At 44.9% G+C, this 20,909-nt stretch overlaps 1 protein-coding gene across 1 annotated transcript in view; it reads right to left on the bottom strand.

Annotated features, from left to right (window-relative positions):
* Positions 1 to 20,909, bottom strand: part of nrxn1a (neurexin 1a) — a 1,849,731-nt gene that overhangs the window by 1,028,099 nt on the left and 800,723 nt on the right. The window contains exon 8 of the mRNA XM_078556994.1: positions 299 to 737. Coding sequence (XP_078413120.1) covers positions 299 to 737 — 439 coding nt within the window. The remainder of the gene's footprint in view (positions 1 to 298; positions 738 to 20,909) is intronic.

Genomic DNA, 20,909 nt, shown 5'->3' with positions numbered 1-20,909 from the left:
TGACAACACTAACATTGCTTTTCTTGCTTTAGTTGTCCCAGTCAGTATTGCATCAAATTGCACATCTCAGGTTGGGGTCATGGGAATTCCTAGAACTGGAAATCCCAGCCTCCTGTGGCCTTATTTGGGTGGGCACAGGCTCCACCTCCAAATCAAGAAACAGGAACTCAACAGGAAACGCTCAGGCAATATTGAGGCTAAGGTGTGACCTGATCTCATGCTGCTTTCTGTCTCTTGCTCCTCACACCCACTGGAATTGATGGCTCTTTAAAAAATTGATAAGGTTAAAATGTCTCACCTGATCGCCCATCTCTCTGAAAGTCCACGTGATACCAGTCTCCATCATTCACCTTCCTTTGAGTAGCTTTTGTTTTAATAGCACCAGATCCCATGTCGAGTAGAAGGTACAAATGTCCATCAAGCATTTCAATTGCAAAGAAGTCCACCTTTACTATTCTGGGGTTTTTGGCATCTTTTTGGTGTCGTGGTTTGCCATGACTAAAAAGAATTAGTCCATTTGGTTCTGTGGTGCGAAAGTCAAATGAAATGGAGCCTGTCTTTTTAGCATTCCACTTTGGTAGTGAGATAAAGGATTCGGGGGTTTCAAATGTGATTGGATCTAGTGTTGCAACATTCTCACATTTGAAGGCCACCATTCCGTGAATCTTCATCTTGCGATCTCCTTGCTTTGCAAGCCGTGATAGTTCCAAACGAACATCATTGTTTTTATAAACAACCTACAAGTGAAATAATAAGGTTAAAGATTGAATTTGTCAGGAAGCTAGCTTTAAGCAATATTACACTTGCTGAAGACAGAATGGCTCCAGTTAACAATGATTACGGACAAGATGCACTGAAAGAAGAAAGCATAGTATCTTTGTTATCAAGAACTTATAGAGTTAGCCGAGATATAATGAATTCAATGATATCCTATCTTGGCTACTTGCAATGTCCAGCTTAAGAGAAGAGAACTTCATTTTCATATAAAAAGAAACATCACCATTGTTGGAATTTTTATTAGAAAAAACAAAAATGCGTGAAAAGCATAGCAGGAAAGTAACACATAAAAAAGAGATGGATTGATGTTTTGGTGCTACCTTTCATCAGAACTCTGCAGTTCTGAGGGAAGTTCTGCTGATGGATCTAAGCTAAAACATTAAACCATCTTTTCCTTCCAGACGATTACTGACTTAGTTCATATTTCCAGTATTTTGCTATATTTTATTTTCAGTTTGTCAAATACTGCACTGAGAAAGGACTCACATGTGAGACTCAACTGCAAGCAGACATATTGTAGACTTTATTTATACTTCCCCAACAGAGATCAGTATCGCAAAATGTTCATCTCTTACAATACAATACATATCCTTCCCACTTTAAAAAAACTTATACTTTAAAATGTAAAATGGTACATGTACATAATTTCCTAGGATACAATATGACTAAACCACTTTCAACAATACCTGAAATTTAACAAGTGGGGTTGAATACTTGTTTTTACTGTAACCACAACGAAAACACATAAATGAACAATACTACTGGAGTATTGTACATGTAGAAAAAAATCTGAACACCAGTACACGTTTATATCATCATTTGACAAGAAACAATGAAAAGAACAAATTAGTTCTTTCTTCGTCTTTCCTACATATATTTGCTTATCTTATCTGGCATTTTTCTCTTTCTGTTAGAATATTTTCTTCCATTTCCATTTCATTAGCTTGACTCCATCTCAACATCTCTGACTGTGTCAACCCTGAGCTTTGACTTTGACTGCCAACTCCACCTAATGGTTGGGGCTGTGGCATTGACGGATTATTCTTAATTAAAAGACTCTGGCCTGAATCTTTGCTCCTGGGGCAGGTATGCAGAGCTGGGAAATCTCCCGCTCACCACGCCTGCCTCGGGAAAAAGTGTCCCACTGGCGGGATCTTCATTCCGGGGGGTGGGTATGGGATGGTGTCGGGTCCGCCACTCCCAAATGCAAATTGGAGATGGCCACAGGGGCTGCTGAGTGCCAAGACGGACTGATTAAAAGACCCACCTTGGTTTTCTGGGACTTGGTCCCAGTTGCTTTCTTAAACATTAGACCCCCTAGGCCTTACCCCTCAGACACCTCACCTCCCCCAACAAACTTTCCATGTCTAAACATGCCCCCAACCACCCCAATGGCCCCTTATAACCCCTATGCCATCTTAGTGCCAACTCATGCCAGCTAATGCCCCTACCCACTCCCTTGCCCCTTATATCCCCTGTGCCAACCTACTACCAACTCATGCCCCCCACCCCACATAAGAGAAAGCGATGTTTTAGTGTAATCTTTCATCAGAACGCTGCAGTTCTGAGTGAAGTTCTGCTGATAGTCCAAGCTAAAATATTAAACAATCTTTTCCTTTCAGGCAATGACTGACTTAGTCCATATTTCCAGCATTTTGCTATACTTTATTTTGTTGTGTACTTCACTGAGAAAGGATTGATGGGACCCATGGCCCCTTACAGCCCTTATGCCAACTTAGTGACAATTCAGGCAAAATGATGCCCCAACCCACCCCCATGGCCCCAAATAGTCCCAATGCCAAGTTAGTGCCAACTCATGCCCCCACCTAACATCCTTTGCCCTAATGCCCTTCGTACCACTTACCCAGTATCCACTGTGGTCAAATGTCAGGAGCCATGCGGAGATGAAATAAAGTAAACTCTAAATATCTATTACAGATTTCGCTATATATGGAGGAATTCTCTGATCAGGATGCAATGTGCTGAATAATATGGTGGGGGTGGGGGGTGGTGGGAGGGGTGGTGGGGGTGGCGGGTGGCATGGCCCTCCCGGAAACATCAGCATGGAGTCAACATGTCCATGCTGCCACGCTCTGCAGCCATAATGCGCTGTGAGGAGGACTAATAAGGGCCGAATGAGACATCCGCCCCTCATTAGGGTGGAGGTCACATCATCTGGAGCTGCCAGTTAATCCGATTGGCCAGCAGCTCCACCAGTCACAGCAGCGCCAGGAAGGCATCTGTGGCTGCTGCCGGGACTGTAGAAGATAATGATCTAGGACCATGGATCCCTGGAGCAGGTAAGCCTGGGATCTTGGGCCAGGAGGGTTTGGGTAGGTTAGGGAAAAAGGCTGGGGGAGGGAGGGTTTGGGTTTAAGGGAGGGAGTAGGTAGGAAGGAATGGGTTTCAACATAAGCTGGGGGAAGTGCCACCTCACGATCATCAAAGGGCAGCCCCCAAAGTGCGACCCTCCCCTTTCTTCCTCTTTAAATAGGTAAGTTAAAAAAAGTAATTGAGCTACCTGCTCACACCTGACTGCCCACATTCAATGTTTTATGGCGAGGGCAACGTATTATCAGTGTCAACTGGCTTGACAACAAGCCTAATTGACCCTTGATTATTCATTTAAATATAGCAGACAGCTGCCCGATTTCAGTGCCCACCCTCCCATCCCCCCGCCATATTGTGGGGATGAGCTCGGCGGTAAGCAGGAAGGTGGTGGGATGGGCGCCTGCCCTATTTGATGTGTCCCCCCCATGGGAAATATGCCCACCGGAGGAACGTAAAATTTAGCCCCATGTGTTTTGTCGTTGTTTTCAGTTTTGATAGATTGCAGAGTTTGCTGTCTGACCTAGTATGCATGTAGGCTCCTTCCATATCTTCAGGGAAGGCAAAGGTCAGGAGCATGGAGAAGAACAGAATGGGGCTAGGACTAAGCCTGTTTTACTCCATTCTCTATTTCACTCCATGTGAAACTGTCAGAAGTGTAGCCATCAAGCTGAACAATACAGTACATGTTGTCACAGAAGAAGTGGATGAGAATGAGGAGCTTTGATGGCCAGCCAGTTTTCCCCCAAATCTTGTAGAGTCCTGCCTAGCTGACAGTGACATGTACTGTAGTGAGATCCATGAAAGGAAGGTAAAGAGGTATATTGCTGTTCACTGCATTTCTCTTGTCGCTGCTGTATGGAGTAGTAGCTCTGTCGCCACGGAAATCGCACATTAGTTCCAGGTACACTGGGCCTGAAAGTAGATGGGGTCTTTTAAGTATGACACTAGCAAATACCTTCCCCTGATATTAAAAAGTGAGATGCTCCTGTAGTTGTTGTTGCAGTCGCCTTTGTCACCTTTGATGATTTTTTCATCAGGCATCTCTTGTAGCCTACTTTCCAGCAGAGAAGGAGAAGGTCACAAAGGTGTTAGGCAACTCTACATCTCCTAAAACCATGCCTAGGTTATTCAGCAAACAAAGAAAGGTAACCTTTCAGCCTGGAAGCTGGAATGTGAGGACTATGTGCCCTGGCATAAAGAAAGACCCACATTCCACAGCAAGTATATTTAAGATAGCCCTGATTAACCATGAGCTACACCATCTTGCTGCTCTACAAGAAAGCAGATTAGCTGACACAGGCTCTATTCGTGAGGCTAATTATACCTTCTACTGGCATGGAAAGAGCACTGAAGACCATCATGTGGTGTAGGCTTTGCAGTAAGCAACCAGCTGACATAATCAATCGAGTCGTCAGTAGCAACATCAGTCTTCATCTTCCTGTGGCTGTCATCTGATAGAGAAGCAGTCAACATCATATGTACCAAAGCAAAAACTCGGTATGCCAGCATCTCAGACAATGAACATTTCTATGACTCCTTAAGTGAGATAACACCATACCTAAACATTGTTGTGAGGGATTGCACACTAAAACTAATTGTTTCTTGGGATCACAGTGGATCAAAACACCATCACTAGTCAGTATTTTCTTCACTTCTTAAATGCTTTCTGGCACTCTACAGACCACTCCCAATCTGTTACATCTTTGAGCAGTTGATACAGTAGAGAAAATGTGTTAGCTAGGTTAGGGATCAACATAGAATATGAATGTTCTATGCCCTATGAATATTCTAAGTTCTTCTTTGTTCTCTGGTTTATTTGCTATCAAAATCCCCTCAACCTCCTCCTGCATTGGGTGGATACCTTCATTGTCTATTTAGTGTCCCAGGTATGTTACACTTGTACATGTACACCATGAAGCAACACTTGTGCTCTCTGCTTTGATGTCATACTCTTGGGCCAGAATATTGCTGTCCATGAGAGGGGGTGGGCCCGATGCGCCGACATATAAAATGACGTGAGATGACATCGGGTGTGTGCCCCGATGTTATCGCGCGTCATTCCGATATTGCGTTTGATGGGTGTGTGCCGGAGGCGGCTGCACGCCCACCGAACTGTCAAAGGCCTATTAAAGCCATTAAGAAAGTAATTTACGTCATTAACACCGCTGCCCGTCCAACCTTAAGGTTGGCGGGCAGGCGAAGAGGCCAGGGGCCTTCGCGTTTTCCAGGAAACCTGATCCACGGACGGGATGAGGTTTCCTGAAGGTTTTATAAAATTAATAAGTTTGGTGAGCTTGACAAACATGTCCCAGCTCATGTGACACTGTCACATGTGGGGACATGTTTAACTAATTTTTTACTTGATTTTTTATAAACTTATATTGTGTATTCAATCTTCCTGAGACAGCTCTGTGCCTCAGGGAGATTGTTGTGCCTGAAAGAGCACAGGCCCCAACGCTTCCTCCTCCCCCCGTCCGCACAGGTAGCGCTGAGCGCTACACAATGCGTATTATGCTGGGCGGGCCTTAATTGGCCCACTCACGTAAAATGGCGGTGTGCAGCCGATCGTGGGCGGTGATAGGCTCCGTGCTGCCCCGCCCCCGCCCGCTCCTGCCCAGCCCGCCCAACGTAGGTGTGATTCAGCCCTTGAAGTCGATCTAGCACTTTGTTCAATCTTACAATGTTCTCTTTCTCTATCTTACTGCTCATTAGAATGTCATCTAAGAAATAACACACTATCTTCATCCTAATTAACACTTGGTCCATGACAATCTGGAACACTGCAAGAGTAGTAGACAGCCCAAATGTTACCAAATGGTAACATTTCCTATTGCTACAATCCTTTGTGTGTATGAAGGAAAAGCAATTCCTCGATCTTGTTAGTTAATTCTAATTGCAAAATACACCTCCCCATAAGTTAAATTAAAAAAAATAGATCACTGCCGGTAGGCAATGGGTATCATTCTCGATCACCTTATTTACCATGACCACTACCATCTAGAAGGACAAGGACAGCAAATAGATTGGAACACCACCACCTGGAAGTTCCCCTTCAATTCACTCACCATCCTGACTTGGAAATATATCACCGTTCCTTCACTGTCGCTGGGTCAAAATCCTGGAACTCTCTTCCTAACAGCACTGTGGGTATACCTACACCACGTGGACTGCAGCGGTTAAAGAAAGCAGCTCACCACTACCTTCCCAAGGGCAACTAAGGATGGGCAATAAATGTTGGCCCAGCCAGTGAAAGCACATCCCATGAACAAATTTAAAAAAATTACTTATTTGCTCCACAAATACAAACAGACCCATCTGTTTTTAAATTACCACAATGGGTGCAGCCATTCATTGCTCTTAATTGCCCATTCACCTCAATTGGCCCTGTTCTTTCTAACCTATCCAACTGCTTCTACTGTGCATATGGTACTGGCCTAGCCTTGAAAAATGTTGGCTGTACTTTGTCCTTTATTTTGACTTTGGTCTTTCAAGGCCTAATTTCATCATTAGGGCCTCCTTGCTCAGAGACGACTTTGTGCTTTATTAGCACTTTCTCAATGTCACATGTGCTCTAATTGATCCCTACTGTAAATAACACAGTCCAGCTTAATCCTATCTTCTTAAGTCAATTCCTTCCCGAGAGGCAGACTTAGTTCCCTCCAATTATTACCAATGGCAGGTAATTGGATGCATCATCATATTCCATCCTAACACTAGTAGTATCTAACACTGAGATACTATTATTGTAAATAACTAATCAGTTTCACGCCACTATTGCATGAGGGAATGTGACTTAGGGATTTCTTGTACTCTTCTTCCAAAATAACAGACACAGCTGCAGCTGTATCAATGGTGAAAATATGTTGTGAGCCTCTGACTTTCATTTCAACTGTGGGAACTGGAATTAAATCTTCAGCCCCATTACTCTCATCTTCCATGTGCTGTTGTTCTTGCTCTATGACTGAGTACAACTCTCAATCTTCCTACTGTATAACATCAACTCCTGTTTCCATACCTTTCATAAGCACATTCGGGGACTTGCAGGCTTCTGAACTAGCTTTAGTTCTACCATGACCTTGACCTGGTGTATGGCTGCAACATGGAGCTTTGCTGTTTCCTCTACTCCTGCATACCATCTGAATGTGATTGACTTTCCCAAAGGCATAGCACTTTGACTGGAAATGGGGACACTTAGGTAGTTGGTGGTTACCATGACAATGGTAACATTTGAGCTTCTGGCTCTGAAACTGTGAACTTGGCTTCTATGGCCTACATTCCACTGAAAGCCGATGCATCTCCCTTGCTGGCACAGGAAAAGAGCTTGCTTGCAATTTGCAGCTATCGATTTCTGCAATTTTCATGGTTGTCGCCTCATCGTAGGCTTCCTCCGACATCAACTTATTGCCTTTACTCAAAGCTTGGCCTGAATTTTAATGGTCTTTAAACTTCCCAGGAAAATGCCTCTAAGGTTGATTTTTAAGTTTGCACCATACCCACAGTGGTGAGAGAGTTTAACTCGAGAATGTAATCTGCTACAGTCTCGCTTGGCAACTGTTTCCTTTGATGGGATGCAACGCTCAATGCAATTTCATTCTTAGTTGTGCATAATAGGAGGCCAGGATCTCATTATTTCAGCATATTCCATAGTACTGGAGTCTCATGGGCAACACTGGTTAGACTCTACATCAAAAGCATCTGGCTCCATCATTACTTTATCCTCGTTGCCTATTTTATTCACTTTCTGTCAAGTATGAAACCTTGACTTGTAACCTCCTCTAACCTCCTGGTTAGAGCTCAATTCCCCCATTATCTCCAAATATGCCAATTGTGCCATTCTTTTTCATTCAATTGCATACTGTGTGATTCACTGAGCTATACATGGATGCGATGAACATATGCAGAAATCTTTCAAAACACTTAATCCTCAAAACAACTTTAGGAGTTCTAGAAAATGTGTCACAATGTTATTCAGTTCTTAATCTCTCAAATGAAATGCAAAAACGAATTCCATCTGGCCTTGTCACCATCTTTCTGTTGTGTATTCACTGCGAAAAGACTCACCTGTGGGACTCCACTGCAAGTAGCCATGCTGAAGATGCTTTATTTACACCTCCCAAACAGATAGGGAACAGAGAGGGCAGTTTAACAAAATGCTCAACTTATACACTATACAACATACTTCACTTTGTACAAACCATAGAAATACTGTCCAGGAATTTAAAAAAAAAAGCCACCATCAAAATAATACAAATACTACAACAATAACATGAAAGAATATTTGAAGAATATTTCTGGGGCAGGATGGCTGTAACTATTGTCACAATTGTTTGTGAAGCCATCTCAATTCAAATGGACATAAGTTAATTACCTCAAACTTCTTATGAAATCACTGGCCTCAGAAATTCAGGTTACAGAGTTACCTGCCAATCACCTGTCATTTTGACCCCAACAAAGAACACAGTCTCAGTAGCACAATTCCAAGCAAAACTACTGCACTTGGAGAGAATGAGGAGAAATTCACAGCAAGTATGTAATGAACATATTGCAAGACTGAAGTAACTGGAAGTTATATATCATAAGGACTTATGTAGGATTTCTGGCACTCCTAAAACATATTTTCATGTGGAGGACCTGGCAGAGCTGCCCAAAGGTAAGAGCAAGGCATTGGAAAGAGGCAAAGAAAGCACATCAGACCAATTTACAAATACTTCTGGATTAAACACAGGAAAGGAGAGAAGGCTGCTGGTACCCATGGGAGGACACCTTGGAAAAACGTCTTGCATGACATGTGGATAGAAGCGGCATTAGCGATGAATGTTAGCTTCTTCACCCACAGTGCCAGATAAAACTCAATGACCTGGCGAGGTCACTGTTCCTTTTCTTCCTTGGATACCATGGGTAGCAGCAGACTATTTGTACTCTAAAATGAATCCAACAAGGAGTAAGCTTTCATAATGCATTCTGTAAAGGAATTCACTAAGTTGGTTTCTTATAATCTGTTTGCCATCTCTCCTAGAAGCAATTACTTGCACAAAAAACTTTTACTTTAACACAGAAATACCACAAGGTCTTTAACTTCAGCTGTCTGAAGCCACTTGAGATATTCCTGGATTGCCAGCCAAAATTTAATTATTTAATCTTTCTAGGAGAAAGCTGCACACAATGCTTATAAGATATGGCAGAGCAAGCATTCTCAACATTTAAGTTCTCAGCCTATTGGAGAGGCACATTGCTCTAGCTGTGGGAGATTGTGAGAGTAGTGGGGATAGCTCAAGCAGCAGATTGGTAAGAGTGTACCTAGGTAGTCGTTATGATATCCCTGTAAAATGATAGATAGCCAAATGTTTCCAACTTCTCTGTCTCCCTCATCCCACAGGGATAACACTCAGTCGTTCTTCACATAATGTCTATTGTACTTTCCCGCAGAATCATCACAACAGGGGACAGAGAAAAATGATGATGAATAATGATAATGATGAGGAGGAGGAAGAGGACATAATTTATTTCTTGTGGAAAAATGACAATGATAACGGTGATGAATAAAAGGCTGATGATAACCAGGAAACACAGCCTGGTCCTGGAGTACGATCCTGCCCATGTTCCTCTGCCCCAAACCCCTTGATGGTATCCCTACATCATTTATTATTTAAGATGCCATCAGTTGGGGAAAATGGACAGCATGAGTGATTATGTATGACCTAGGTAATTCAGAGTGCAGTTAAGAATGTGCCATCTTCCTAATGGAGGCTGAGGAGAAAGTTGGTCATTCATTTGGAGTTATGTAACCCATAAAACATAGGTACTCACTGAAAAGAATACAGTTGGAACATCACAAGTAGATAAAAGAAAATGGAAGCTATGAATTGATACTACACCTTTCACAGGATATCCCGAAGTGTAGTCACTGTTGCAATGTTGGAAACATTGTGCACAGCAAGCCCCCACAAACAGCAAGGTAATAATAACCAGATTATATGCTTTTGTGATGTTAATTGAGGGAGAAATATTGGGCAGGACCAGAGAGAACGCCCATGCGCTACTTTGAAATAGTGCAATGAGGTCTTTTACCTCAAACTTAAAGAGCAGGCAGGCCTTGGTTTAACATCTCATCTGAAAGGTAGCACCTCCAACAGTACAGCATCCCAGCAGTACTGCACTGGAGTGTCAGGTTTGATTTTTGTGCTCGAGTACTGGAGGGGACTAGAGCCAACAACCTTCTAAGTCAGATGCAGGAGTGATACTAAATGAGCCATGGCTGACATTGATGGAAGCTTTGGGGTGAGTATCCAAGATTGTGCAGCAACTGACAGCTGAGACTCTGGAGTCAATTGTTCTCATTTGCAAGAACATTTGTAGAGCTTATTCCTCATGACATGCATCAAAGGGGCATGTGACAACCGCACTTACATTTGTTATCAGCCCCTCTTTCAGATTGCTCAGGGACCATTCAGTGACTTCTCCATGGAAGTACAGGTAATTTGCTCTGAAGGTCTTCAGAATTTGGTATTATCATTAAACTAGCCAATATGTTAGTAAACTAGCCAATATGCTAGTAAAATGCTGGTGATTTGAAATCTCTGCCATTTTTACAGGACAACAGCATATGGCAGGCATTAGTCCTTCACCCAAGCAGCACAAGAAGGCAGCACCAAGCTATCCAAGTAGAAGCTGTAGCCACCTCCCAGCATCAAGCTACCATGAGAGAAGGACAACCTCAATGCCATGAATATTTTGTAGCACAATGGCAGCCAACGACATAATGCAATTGTGGCCTTCATGTTGTATCTTGAAGGGTTAGAATAGAGAAAGAAAAGCACTGATAGGCACTCACGGGTGGAAACAGTGGGATGGCTTAAGATCACTTGTAGATTCCTTGCAACAAAGGAGAATGAATACTTATTTCTTGCTCAATGCTAATGGAGATAATTGCAGCCCAATTTTAGCAGTATCCTGGCTATGCTTGTCTGCTTCCAAAGAATCTCAAGAATCTACACGCTCAAGATAGCAAAATTGTTCAGGGTACAAGCTATAAACATGCACACCTGATGCACTGGAGTATATCACAAAGGCCTCACATTCTATCAAGGCAATAAAAACACCTCTTTTGACCCTTATAGTTCTTCCTGTGAGTGCTCGAAAGGGGCAGGTGCTTTGTTATAATTATCCTCAGCTGCTGATCTTGCAGTTCTTAGAGGGGCCACTGTCCATGGCTTGTTACTCACAAGCTATCCCTTTGCTTTATCTTCCTTGAAGACCTCAAATATGGCAGAATTCATTAGGATGAAGGCATTGTGGCAACATGCAGCAAATCTTGTATTGATATGGAGGGTTCTACACTGGATGTCACATAATCTGGATATCTAGTAAATGATAGTCCTTTTGGTTAAGTGTGACGGTTATCTGTAGAAGTTTGCAATGCTATGTGAGTGATATCTATTGTACCCTGCACTGCAGGAAGTCTGCAATACAATAAAACATTATGGGCAGGATTTTCCCGTCAGCCTATGGAACTCTGCTGTCCATGGCAAGTGGGGATCAGAAACCCACACTGAGCGGGGAACTGTCACAAGTCTGTGATTTTCCCAGAATTGGCCAATTAATGGCAAGGGTGGGCTGACTGCCCAATTATGGATAGTGGATGGGCTCTCAAAACTGGAGGGCTAATAGGAGAAGCAGCAGGGTGCCTATTCAGATAAGTAAGCGAGAGGACACTGCCATTTTGAGGTGCCCTCTCTTGAATTTATTTAACTTTAAAATAAAAATCTCCCTGAGCGGTCGGACCATCAATGTGGTAGGGGCAGCCTGTGGCGACAGCTGAGCCTACCTAAGACCATAAGATGTAGGAGCAGAAGTCGGCCATTTGGCCCATCGAATCTGCTCCGCCATTCAATGAGATCATGGCTGATCTGATAATCCTCAACTCCACTTTCCTGCTTTTACCCCATAACCCTTGATTCCCATACAGATTAAAAACCTGTCTATCTCAGCCTTGAGTATACTTACTCACCCAGCTTCTACAGCCCTCTGCAGTAAAGAATTCCACAGATTCACTACCCTCTGAGAGAAGAAATTCCTCCTCATCTCTGTCTTAAATGGGTGACCCCTTACTCTGAGATTATGCCCTCTGGTCCAAGACTCTCCCACCAGGGGAAACAACCTCTCAGCATCTACCCTGTCAAGCCCCCTAAGAATCTTATATGTTTCAATAAGGTTACCTCTCATTCTTCTAAACCCCATGAGTGCAGGCCCAATCTAGTCAACCTCTCCTCATAAGAAAATCCCTCCATACCTGAGATCAACCTTGTGAACCTTCTCTGGACTGCCTCCAATGCCAGTATATCTTTCCTTAGATAAGGGGACCAAAACTGTTCACAGTATTCTTGGTGTGGTCTAACTAGTGCCTTGTATAGTTTTAGCAAGACTCCGCTATTTTTATACTCCATTCCCTTGGAAATAAAGGCCAACATTCTATTACCTGCTGAACTTGTATGCTAGCTTTCTGGGATTCATGCACGAGGACACCCAAAACCCTCTGTGCTGCAGCTTTCTGCAGTCTTTTTCAATTTAAATAGTATGCAGCTCCTCTATTCTTCCTGCCAAAGTGCATAACCTCACATTTTCCCACATTATATGCAATCTGCTAAGTTTTGGCCCACTCAGTTAACCTGTCTTATATCCTTCTGTAGACTGTTTGTGTCATCCTCATTGCTTGCCTTCCCACCTATTTTTGTGTCACCTGCAAACTTGGCAGTAGTACATTCACTTCCCTCATCCAGTCATTAATATATATTGTAAATAATTGTAGCCCCAGTACTGATCCCTGTATAATTCCACAAGTTACAGGATGCCATCCTGAAAATGCCCCCCTTATCCCAACTCTGTCTTCTATTAGTTAGCCAACCTTCTATCCATGCTAATATACTACCCCTAGCATGATGGGCTCTTAACTTATTAAGTAGCCTTATGTGCGGTACCTTATCAAAGGCCTTTTTGGAAATGCAAATATATTATATCTACTGGTTCCCCTTTATCTATCCTGCTTGTTACCTCCTCAAAGAATTCTAATAAATTTGTCAGGCATGATTTCCCCTTCATGAAGCCATGCTGACTCTGCTTGATTAGATTATGCATTTCTAAATGCTCTGCTATTACATCCTTTATAATAGATTCTAACATTTTCCCAATGACATATGTTAAGCTAACTGGCCTATAGTTACCTGTTTTTTGTCTCCTTCCCTTTTTGAATAAGGGAGTTTTCCCATCCTCTGGGACTTTTCCAGAATCTAAGGATTCTTGGAAGATTGCTACCAGTGCATCCACTATCTCTGTGGCTACTTTCTTTAATATCCTAGGATTCAACCCATCAGGTCCAGGGGACTTATCATCCTTTAGCCCCATTAGTTTCCCTAGTACATTTTTTCTAGTGATAGTTATTGTATTTATTTCCTCCCCGCTCCCACTTTTGCCCCTTTATCATTTAGTATTTTTGGAATGCTAATAGTGTCTTCTACCTTGAAGACTGATATAAAGCATTTATTCAACTCCTCAGCCATTTCCTGATTCCCCATTATTTTTTCCCCAGCCTCATTCTCTAAGGGGCTTACGTTCGCTTTGGCCTCGCTCTTCCTTTTTATATACTTAAAGAAGTTCTTACTGTTTGTTTTTATATTCCTTGTTAATTTACCCTCAAAGTTTATTTTTTCCCTCTTTTTTTGGTCATCTTTTGTTGGCTTTTAAACTTTTCCAATCCTCTGGCTTACCATGAATCTTTGCCATGTTGTATGTTTTTTTCTGTCAATTTGATACTGTCCTTAACTTCCTTGGTTAACCATGGTTGGTTTATCCCCTTCCTAGAATCCTCCTTCCTCACTGGGATATATCCTTATTGTGAGTCAGGAACTATTTTCTTAAATGTCTGCCATTGTTCATCAACTGCCTTTTCTGCTAAACTCCTTTCCCAGTGCACTCCAGCAAACACTGCCCTCATTCCTTTGTTTCCAAGTTTCTCACTCAAACTGAATGCTAAATTCTAACATGTTATCATCACTGTTTCCTAGGGGGTCCTTTACTTTGAGATCATTTATTAAACCTGCCTCATTACACTTTACCAGATCCAAAGTTGCCTGATCCCTGGTTGGATCCACAACATATCGTTCTAGAAAACTGTCCCAAATACACTCTATGAACTCTTGCTCGTGGTTACCTCTGTCAATTTGATTTTCCCAATCTACATGAAGATTAAAGTTACCCATGATTAATGTACTGCCTTTTTTACATGCCCTCATTATCTACTGATTGATTCTTTGTCTGACAGTATAGCTACTGTTAGGGGGTCTATAGACTACTTACACCAGTGTCTTCTTCCCCTTGTTATTTCTTACCTCCACCCATATGGATCCTACATCTTCTGAACCATCTTGTTATCGTACTTATTCCATCTGGTACTAACAAAGCTACCCCACCAGCCTTGCCTTCCTGCCTGTCCTTTCAAAAAGTCACGTACCCATGAATATTTAGTTCCCAGCTTTGATCTCCTTGTAGCCATGAATCCGAAATGGCTATAAGATCACATCCATTAACCCCTATTTATGCTGTTAATTCATTTATTTTGTTCCGAATACGACGTGCATTTAAGTAAAGAGCCATTCATTTTGCCTTTTTACCATTTTTCCCCCTTTGACCCTATTTGCTGTTGTTTTTTTATGTTTGTACACTCTGTCCCTTCCTGTCACACTCTGCCCTGAAATGCTGTCATATGCTTTTGCTTTGTAAGCCTACGTATCCGGAAACCTCCCCCACTCTATTTAGTTTAAAGCCCTCTCAACAGCCCTAGTTATTCGATTCGCCAGGAGACTGGTCCCAGCATTGTTCCAGTAAAACCCATCCCACCGGAACAAAGCTCCCTTTTACCCCAGTACTGGTGCCAATGCCCCATGAACTGAAACCCATTCCTCCACCAATCCTGAGCCACGTATCTAACTCCTTGATTTTATTTATCCTATGCCAGTTTGCCCGTGGCTCAGGTAGTAATCCTGAGATTATTACCTTGGAGGTTCTGCTTTTTAAGTTAGTTCCTAACTGCTCAAATTATTTCAGCAGAACCCCCTTTCTAGTCCTATCAATGTTGTTGGTACCAACATGGACGATGACAACTGGATCCCTCCCCTCCTACTCCAAGTTCTTCTCCAGCCCTGAGGTGATGTCCTTAACCCTGGCACTGGGCAGGCAGCACAGCCTTGGGGACTCATGCTCACAGCTGCAGAGAACAGTATCTACCCCCCTAATTATACTGTCCCCTACCACTACTACGGTCCTATTTCCTCCCCCTACTTGAAGGTCTCCCTGCACCATGGTGCTGTGGTCAGTTCACTCGTCCTCCCTGCAGTCCCTGCTCTTGTCCACACGGCTTGCAAGAACCTTGTTACTGTTGGACAATTGCAGGGGCTGAGGCTCCTCGAACCTACCCCCTGGGTCCTCATACCTGCCGCACCTGTAGTTTCACCCTCCTGTCCCGGATCACAGACCAAATTGTAATTACCTAATCTGAGGGGTGTGACTGCCTCCCGGAGAACCAAGCCTATCTGGAATGCTGGTCCCTTGGTCTCCTGCTGGGATGCCACCTCGAGGCAGCTATATTATTCCTTGATGCCTCTGAGGACCTCCAAAAATTGGACTTAATAGGTCTTTAACAGGGTCAAAGGCTACCCAGGGAAGGAATGAAGTGTGAGAATCAGCTTGCCAACTGATGGCATGAATTTTCATGCCTGTCTGTCTCTGTGCCCATGCCCAGCAGGACCTAAAAATTCAGCCCTCTGGTCCAATCATGTGGTGACCTTGCTGACATACCAAAGAGGACGCATGCCACAAATTTTCCTAAAATTTGCGTCACTTGTCAGAAAAGCGGATGCCTGGATTATACCATATTACTTAGTGATGTTACATAGATTCTATAAGTGGGCCAGCAGCAAAAAATGAATGCACAACCACAGGCTAGGTTGTCCAGGCAGTTGATTTTGGCAGCCAGTTAGCAATAACTAACATAGCTCTCAGCTCAGTCTGTTAGCATGACCTCAAGCTTCTAGTTGCCTGTCATTTTAATTCGCCATCTTGCTACCACTCTGACCTTTCTGTCCTTGGTCTCCTGCAGTTTTGAAATAAAGATCAATTTGAGGCTCAAGGTATAGCACCATATTTTCAACTGGGCATTTTACAGCCTTCTGGACTCAACACTGAGTTCAACAATTTTATACTGTAGGGGGGGATTTTCCGGTCCCACTGCGGCAGATGTGGCGAGCCAGTCAAAAGCCCATTGGCTTCAGCAGCACTAGTAAATCCTGCCGGCAGGCGGGACTGCTAAATACTGACAGCAGGCGAGACTGGAAACCCTGCCCCTGATCTCTGCCCTATTTTGTTTCTTTTTTCTTTGCTGATTTTGTGTTTTCTTCTCTCTCTTTCTCCATTTTTTCCTTAAGACAGCAGGTGTTCATGAATTTGCCATTCACACCTCCTCTAGGCACACATGTTTTTTCTTTACTTCTCTTATTGACACTCGCTTTAGCCTTGCGCCATGTACTCTTTCATCATTTAATCTCTCCTGCCTTTGACCCTATCCCTTTTATTCCTTTTACCACCATCCCCTCTTTCATTTGCTTAAAACCTATTACGTCTGTAACATTTCCCAGTTCTGATGAAAGGTCATCATTGACCTGAAACAATGGACAGGATTATTGGTGGGGTGGGGGAACGGGAGCAGGCACTGACCCGATCGCAGGTCCGCTCAGCCATTTTACGTGGGCGAGCCAATTAAGCGTATTTGCCCAGCATATTTGCCAACTCCCGAGGATAGCGGGAGTGTGCAGGTGGTGGTGGGCTTGCACAGACTGCCGGGTCCAATGGCGACCCGGCAGTCTGTTTAAAAGAAGGCCTAGCAGCCTTTTGTAGGCTGCTCACAATGGCCAGTTCCAGGCTGTAGCAGAGGGTTCGGGTGAGCAGGCCAGACTGGAGAGAAGGCCAGGCTGCAGGGTAGGCCAGAGGAGCAGACCAGGCTGCAGGGTAGGCCAGCAGGGGGCCAATGCGCCCCTCATTTTTCTGACGACTGCCTTGCTGCCCTCCTCGAGGAGGTGGCAGCACGGTGAGAGGTGTTGGTCCCCCAGGATGGGAGGAGGAGGCCCCCCCACATGACCAAACGTGCCTGGAAGGAGGTGGCGGAGGTGGTGAGCTCCCGTGACGTGGTGCGGCGCACCTGGATCCAGTGCCGCAAGCCCTTCAACGGTTTGTTGCACTCTGGCAGGGTGAGTACCATGTTGGCTTTGGGCATTTAACCCAGCAGGTAGCCTTACCCTCTGATGCCCCCACAAGTCTTACTGTAGTGACTGCACTGATTCATTTAGGACATTTTTTCTTTGCTGGGTGGGCAATCAGATATTGCCCATGCTGAGGTCAACCTGAGTGGGTCATGAGGAGATGAGTTCTCCCCCACATCATGTGTTGATCTTAGTCCCACATGACTGGTTTGGGGGCAACCTGGAGGACCTGCACCTAGGGGCATACTCAGAACTCAGCTGGGAGATGATGTGGGCATCAAGCTTTTTAGCTCGTTGCACATCCATCCACGGTGAGCAGGGAGGTCCAAGGTGACCTCACGTCGGCGCAGCAGCTGCCTGTCATCTCTGTGGGCTCCTCTCAGGGCGCTCCGGATGAGGGCACCAGCTCCTCTGCCCCTCTCCCAGTAATCGTATCATCCGGTGAGGCTGCAATGACTGGGGAGATGCCAACTGTGGAACAGGCATCTCCCTCCCAGGTGGGGCCAGCACAGGCTCCACAGGCCAGAGGACGACCGCCAAGGTCATCAAGGCCAACAGGGCAGCAGAGTCAGCATGCTGTCTCAGATGCCACTCCGAGCAATGGGGCAGCACCAAGACATAGCACCCACCCGTAAACAAAAGCATAAGGCACATTAGGCACACCACGGGTTTTCCACTGGTGCTTTTGTGTTGGCCCAAGAGTAGGTCCTTATGATTTCTTTTTGGTTGTGACACTATTGTTTGATATTTGTGATAACTTCTGATTCACACATAAAATGCCAGATGTGTGACCATGGCTGAGGGTGCCTTGTTTCTTCTGCATGTGTATGTTTAAGAAAAGTGTCGTGAGTGCTTTTTTGGACATTCAGCTTTATGTACAAGGCCCTTAATTAGTGCTGATGACCTGGCAGATTTTGCACTTAGGTGTCAAGTATCGAGACGGCAGCCCAGGCTTGTCCTGGTGATCCATCTGTGCTGTGCTAGCTGAAGGTTTGTTGGATTAAAACATCCTGGGAGTCCCTGCCTCCTTGGAATAGTCCTGGGTCAACGTCTACCCACTCAGCATTTCCCTGTGCATGCTCATCCTCAGAATCACTGTTGGACTCATCGTGGGCAGCCGCAGACACTGCGTCAACGTCTTCATCGTCCACTGTGTCCCCCTTTTCCAGCGCAAGATTGTGGAGAGCGCAGCATGCAACCACTATCGCCGAGACATGATCTGGGGGATATTGGAGTGCGCCCCCTGAATGGTCCAGGCATCGGATGCGCATCTTGAGAAGACTGATGGCTCTCTCCACCACAGTTCTTGTGGTGCTGTGCCTCCTATTGTAGCGCTCCTCAGCTTCTGTTCTTGGACGGTGGAGAGGCGTCATGAGCCACCTTCTGAGGGGATAGCCCTTGTCACCCAGCAGCCATCCATCAAGCTGGGCTGGAACACTGAAGAGCCCCGGCACCTGAGAGTGTCTGACGATGTAGGCATCGTGGGAGCTGCCTGGGTGCCTTGCACAGGCTTGTAGAATCCTGTAATCACACACTATCTGCACGTTCATGGAGTGGAAGCCCTTCCTGTTGACGAAGGCACTGGGCTCACCTGCTGGTACCTTGATGGCCACGTGTGTAGTCTATGGCACCCTGGACATGGGGGAAGCCAGCAATGGCCGCGAAGCCTCTGGTTCACTGTGTCTAGCTTGCCTGGTCCCAATGGTATTGGATGAAGGTCAATGGACGCCTGAACAAAGCGTTTGTGACCTACTTGACTTAAGTGTGCACAGCTGATTGGGAGACAGCGCAAAGATCACCCACCGAGCCCTGGAAGGGGCCAGAGGCATAGAAGTTGAGGGCAGCTGTGACCTTCAGAGCCACTGGCATGAGGTGTCTGCCCACACAGTTAGGGGAGATCTCAGGCCCAATCATCTGACAGATAAAGTTCACTGTCTCCCTTGAGAGTCGGAGCCTCCTTCGGGACTGCACCTCAGACATACTGAGGTAACTGCTTCGCCACCTGTATACCCTGGCAGCAGGATAGTGGCATCTTCTGTGGCACTTTCCACCTTGGACTACCTCTTGGTCCTGCGCCCCTTGTGCCTGCGCCTGTACTCCCAAAGGTGGCTTCCTTGGAGGCTGAATGTGCACTCTTGGCCTTCTCCCCCTTCTAGCCCTCCCTTCCTCCTCAGAGGAGCTACCTCCAGTGGACAGATCCCATACCTCGGCTAAGGGAAGGCTTCCTGAAATCTGGAGGCCCGGAAAAGATTCCTCACTGCAAAGTACTGGCTTGAAGGTTAAGAGTCCAGAAAAGCTGCTGGGATGCATTCTGAAGTCCTGCAGATCACACAGGCAAGTTTAAAAAACTTTCTCCAATAAATACTTCACAGAGCAGATTCACGACCCCACTGAGCCCTCTTATCCCGCCCGTGGATGAGGTTAATAGAAATGTCTCCTACCTGCCTGCCTGTTGCACTCGTGCGCCGACCCGAAGATCGCATGGGCGCCGAAAAATCGGTGTCGATACTTCATCACGTGCCCACCCAGCGAAATATCGCGATGGCACGCAGTGATATTGGGATGCTCGCCCGACGTCACCGTGCGTCATTTTACGCGCGATGTGCAGGGCCCGCCCCCCCCACGTCAAATGGAAAATTCTGCCCATTAACTTCGTTTTTTTTTCCTCCACAGGTGCCACCAGACCTGATGGGTATTTTCAGCAATTTATGTTTTTATTATAGCTCTCCTTAATGGCATGACTCTGCTCATGCAAAGTTCCCCAGAACGAAAAAACAGTAAAAACTGGGAAATAAAAATACTGCTCTGAACTGGCCTTGTATACCTTAAAATGGAACACCAGTAAAAACTAGGACGTGAGAGTATTGGTCCGTACTGTTTTTTCCTTCTGGGTCCTCACTGCGGGACCTGCAACATTTTGCATTGCTGTGGAGTGGTAATATCTCATAGGCTGCATCCTTCCATATGCTGTATCATTTTTTGTCCTCCATATTATATTGCTGACCCCTCAATTATAATTGCAAACAAAGCAATTTTCATCAAGAAGCCCATGCATGGTACTAAGACCATTTGATTTGGATGAAAATAAATTATTTCTGTGGTCACACAGATCTTTAGCCTGTTCGGAGCAGGTGTAGTTCTGCTTGTACGGAAAACAAAGAAAAGATAACTGGAAAAAGTGTATCTTAGGCCGGAAATTTCTGGCCCCATTGACGTCAGGCGTCATGACGGGTGCGGGGGACAATATGACAAGAAGGCCAAAAATCTGTTCTACACCATCATGAAACCAGTTTGGGATCATCGACTCCACCCATCAATGGTGGGCCATATTCACACAGTTTGGGATCATCGACTCCACCCATCAATGGTGGGCCATATTCACACTGCCACATGTTGGGAATGTCATTTTCCTACATTTACATCAAATTATAAGCACTGCTTGCCAGAATCATGGCCCCTGTCAAATTTACCGCCCACGTTGGCGTGACTTCAGGATGG

Source organism: Cetorhinus maximus, chromosome 14 (genome assembly GCF_964194155.1).
Source record: "Cetorhinus maximus chromosome 14, sCetMax3.hap1.1, whole genome shotgun sequence".
NCBI classification, from domain to species: Eukaryota; Metazoa; Chordata; class Chondrichthyes; order Lamniformes; family Cetorhinidae; genus Cetorhinus; species Cetorhinus maximus.
Note: the sequence above shows the minus strand (reverse complement) of the source record. Positions and strands in the feature narration are given on the sequence as shown.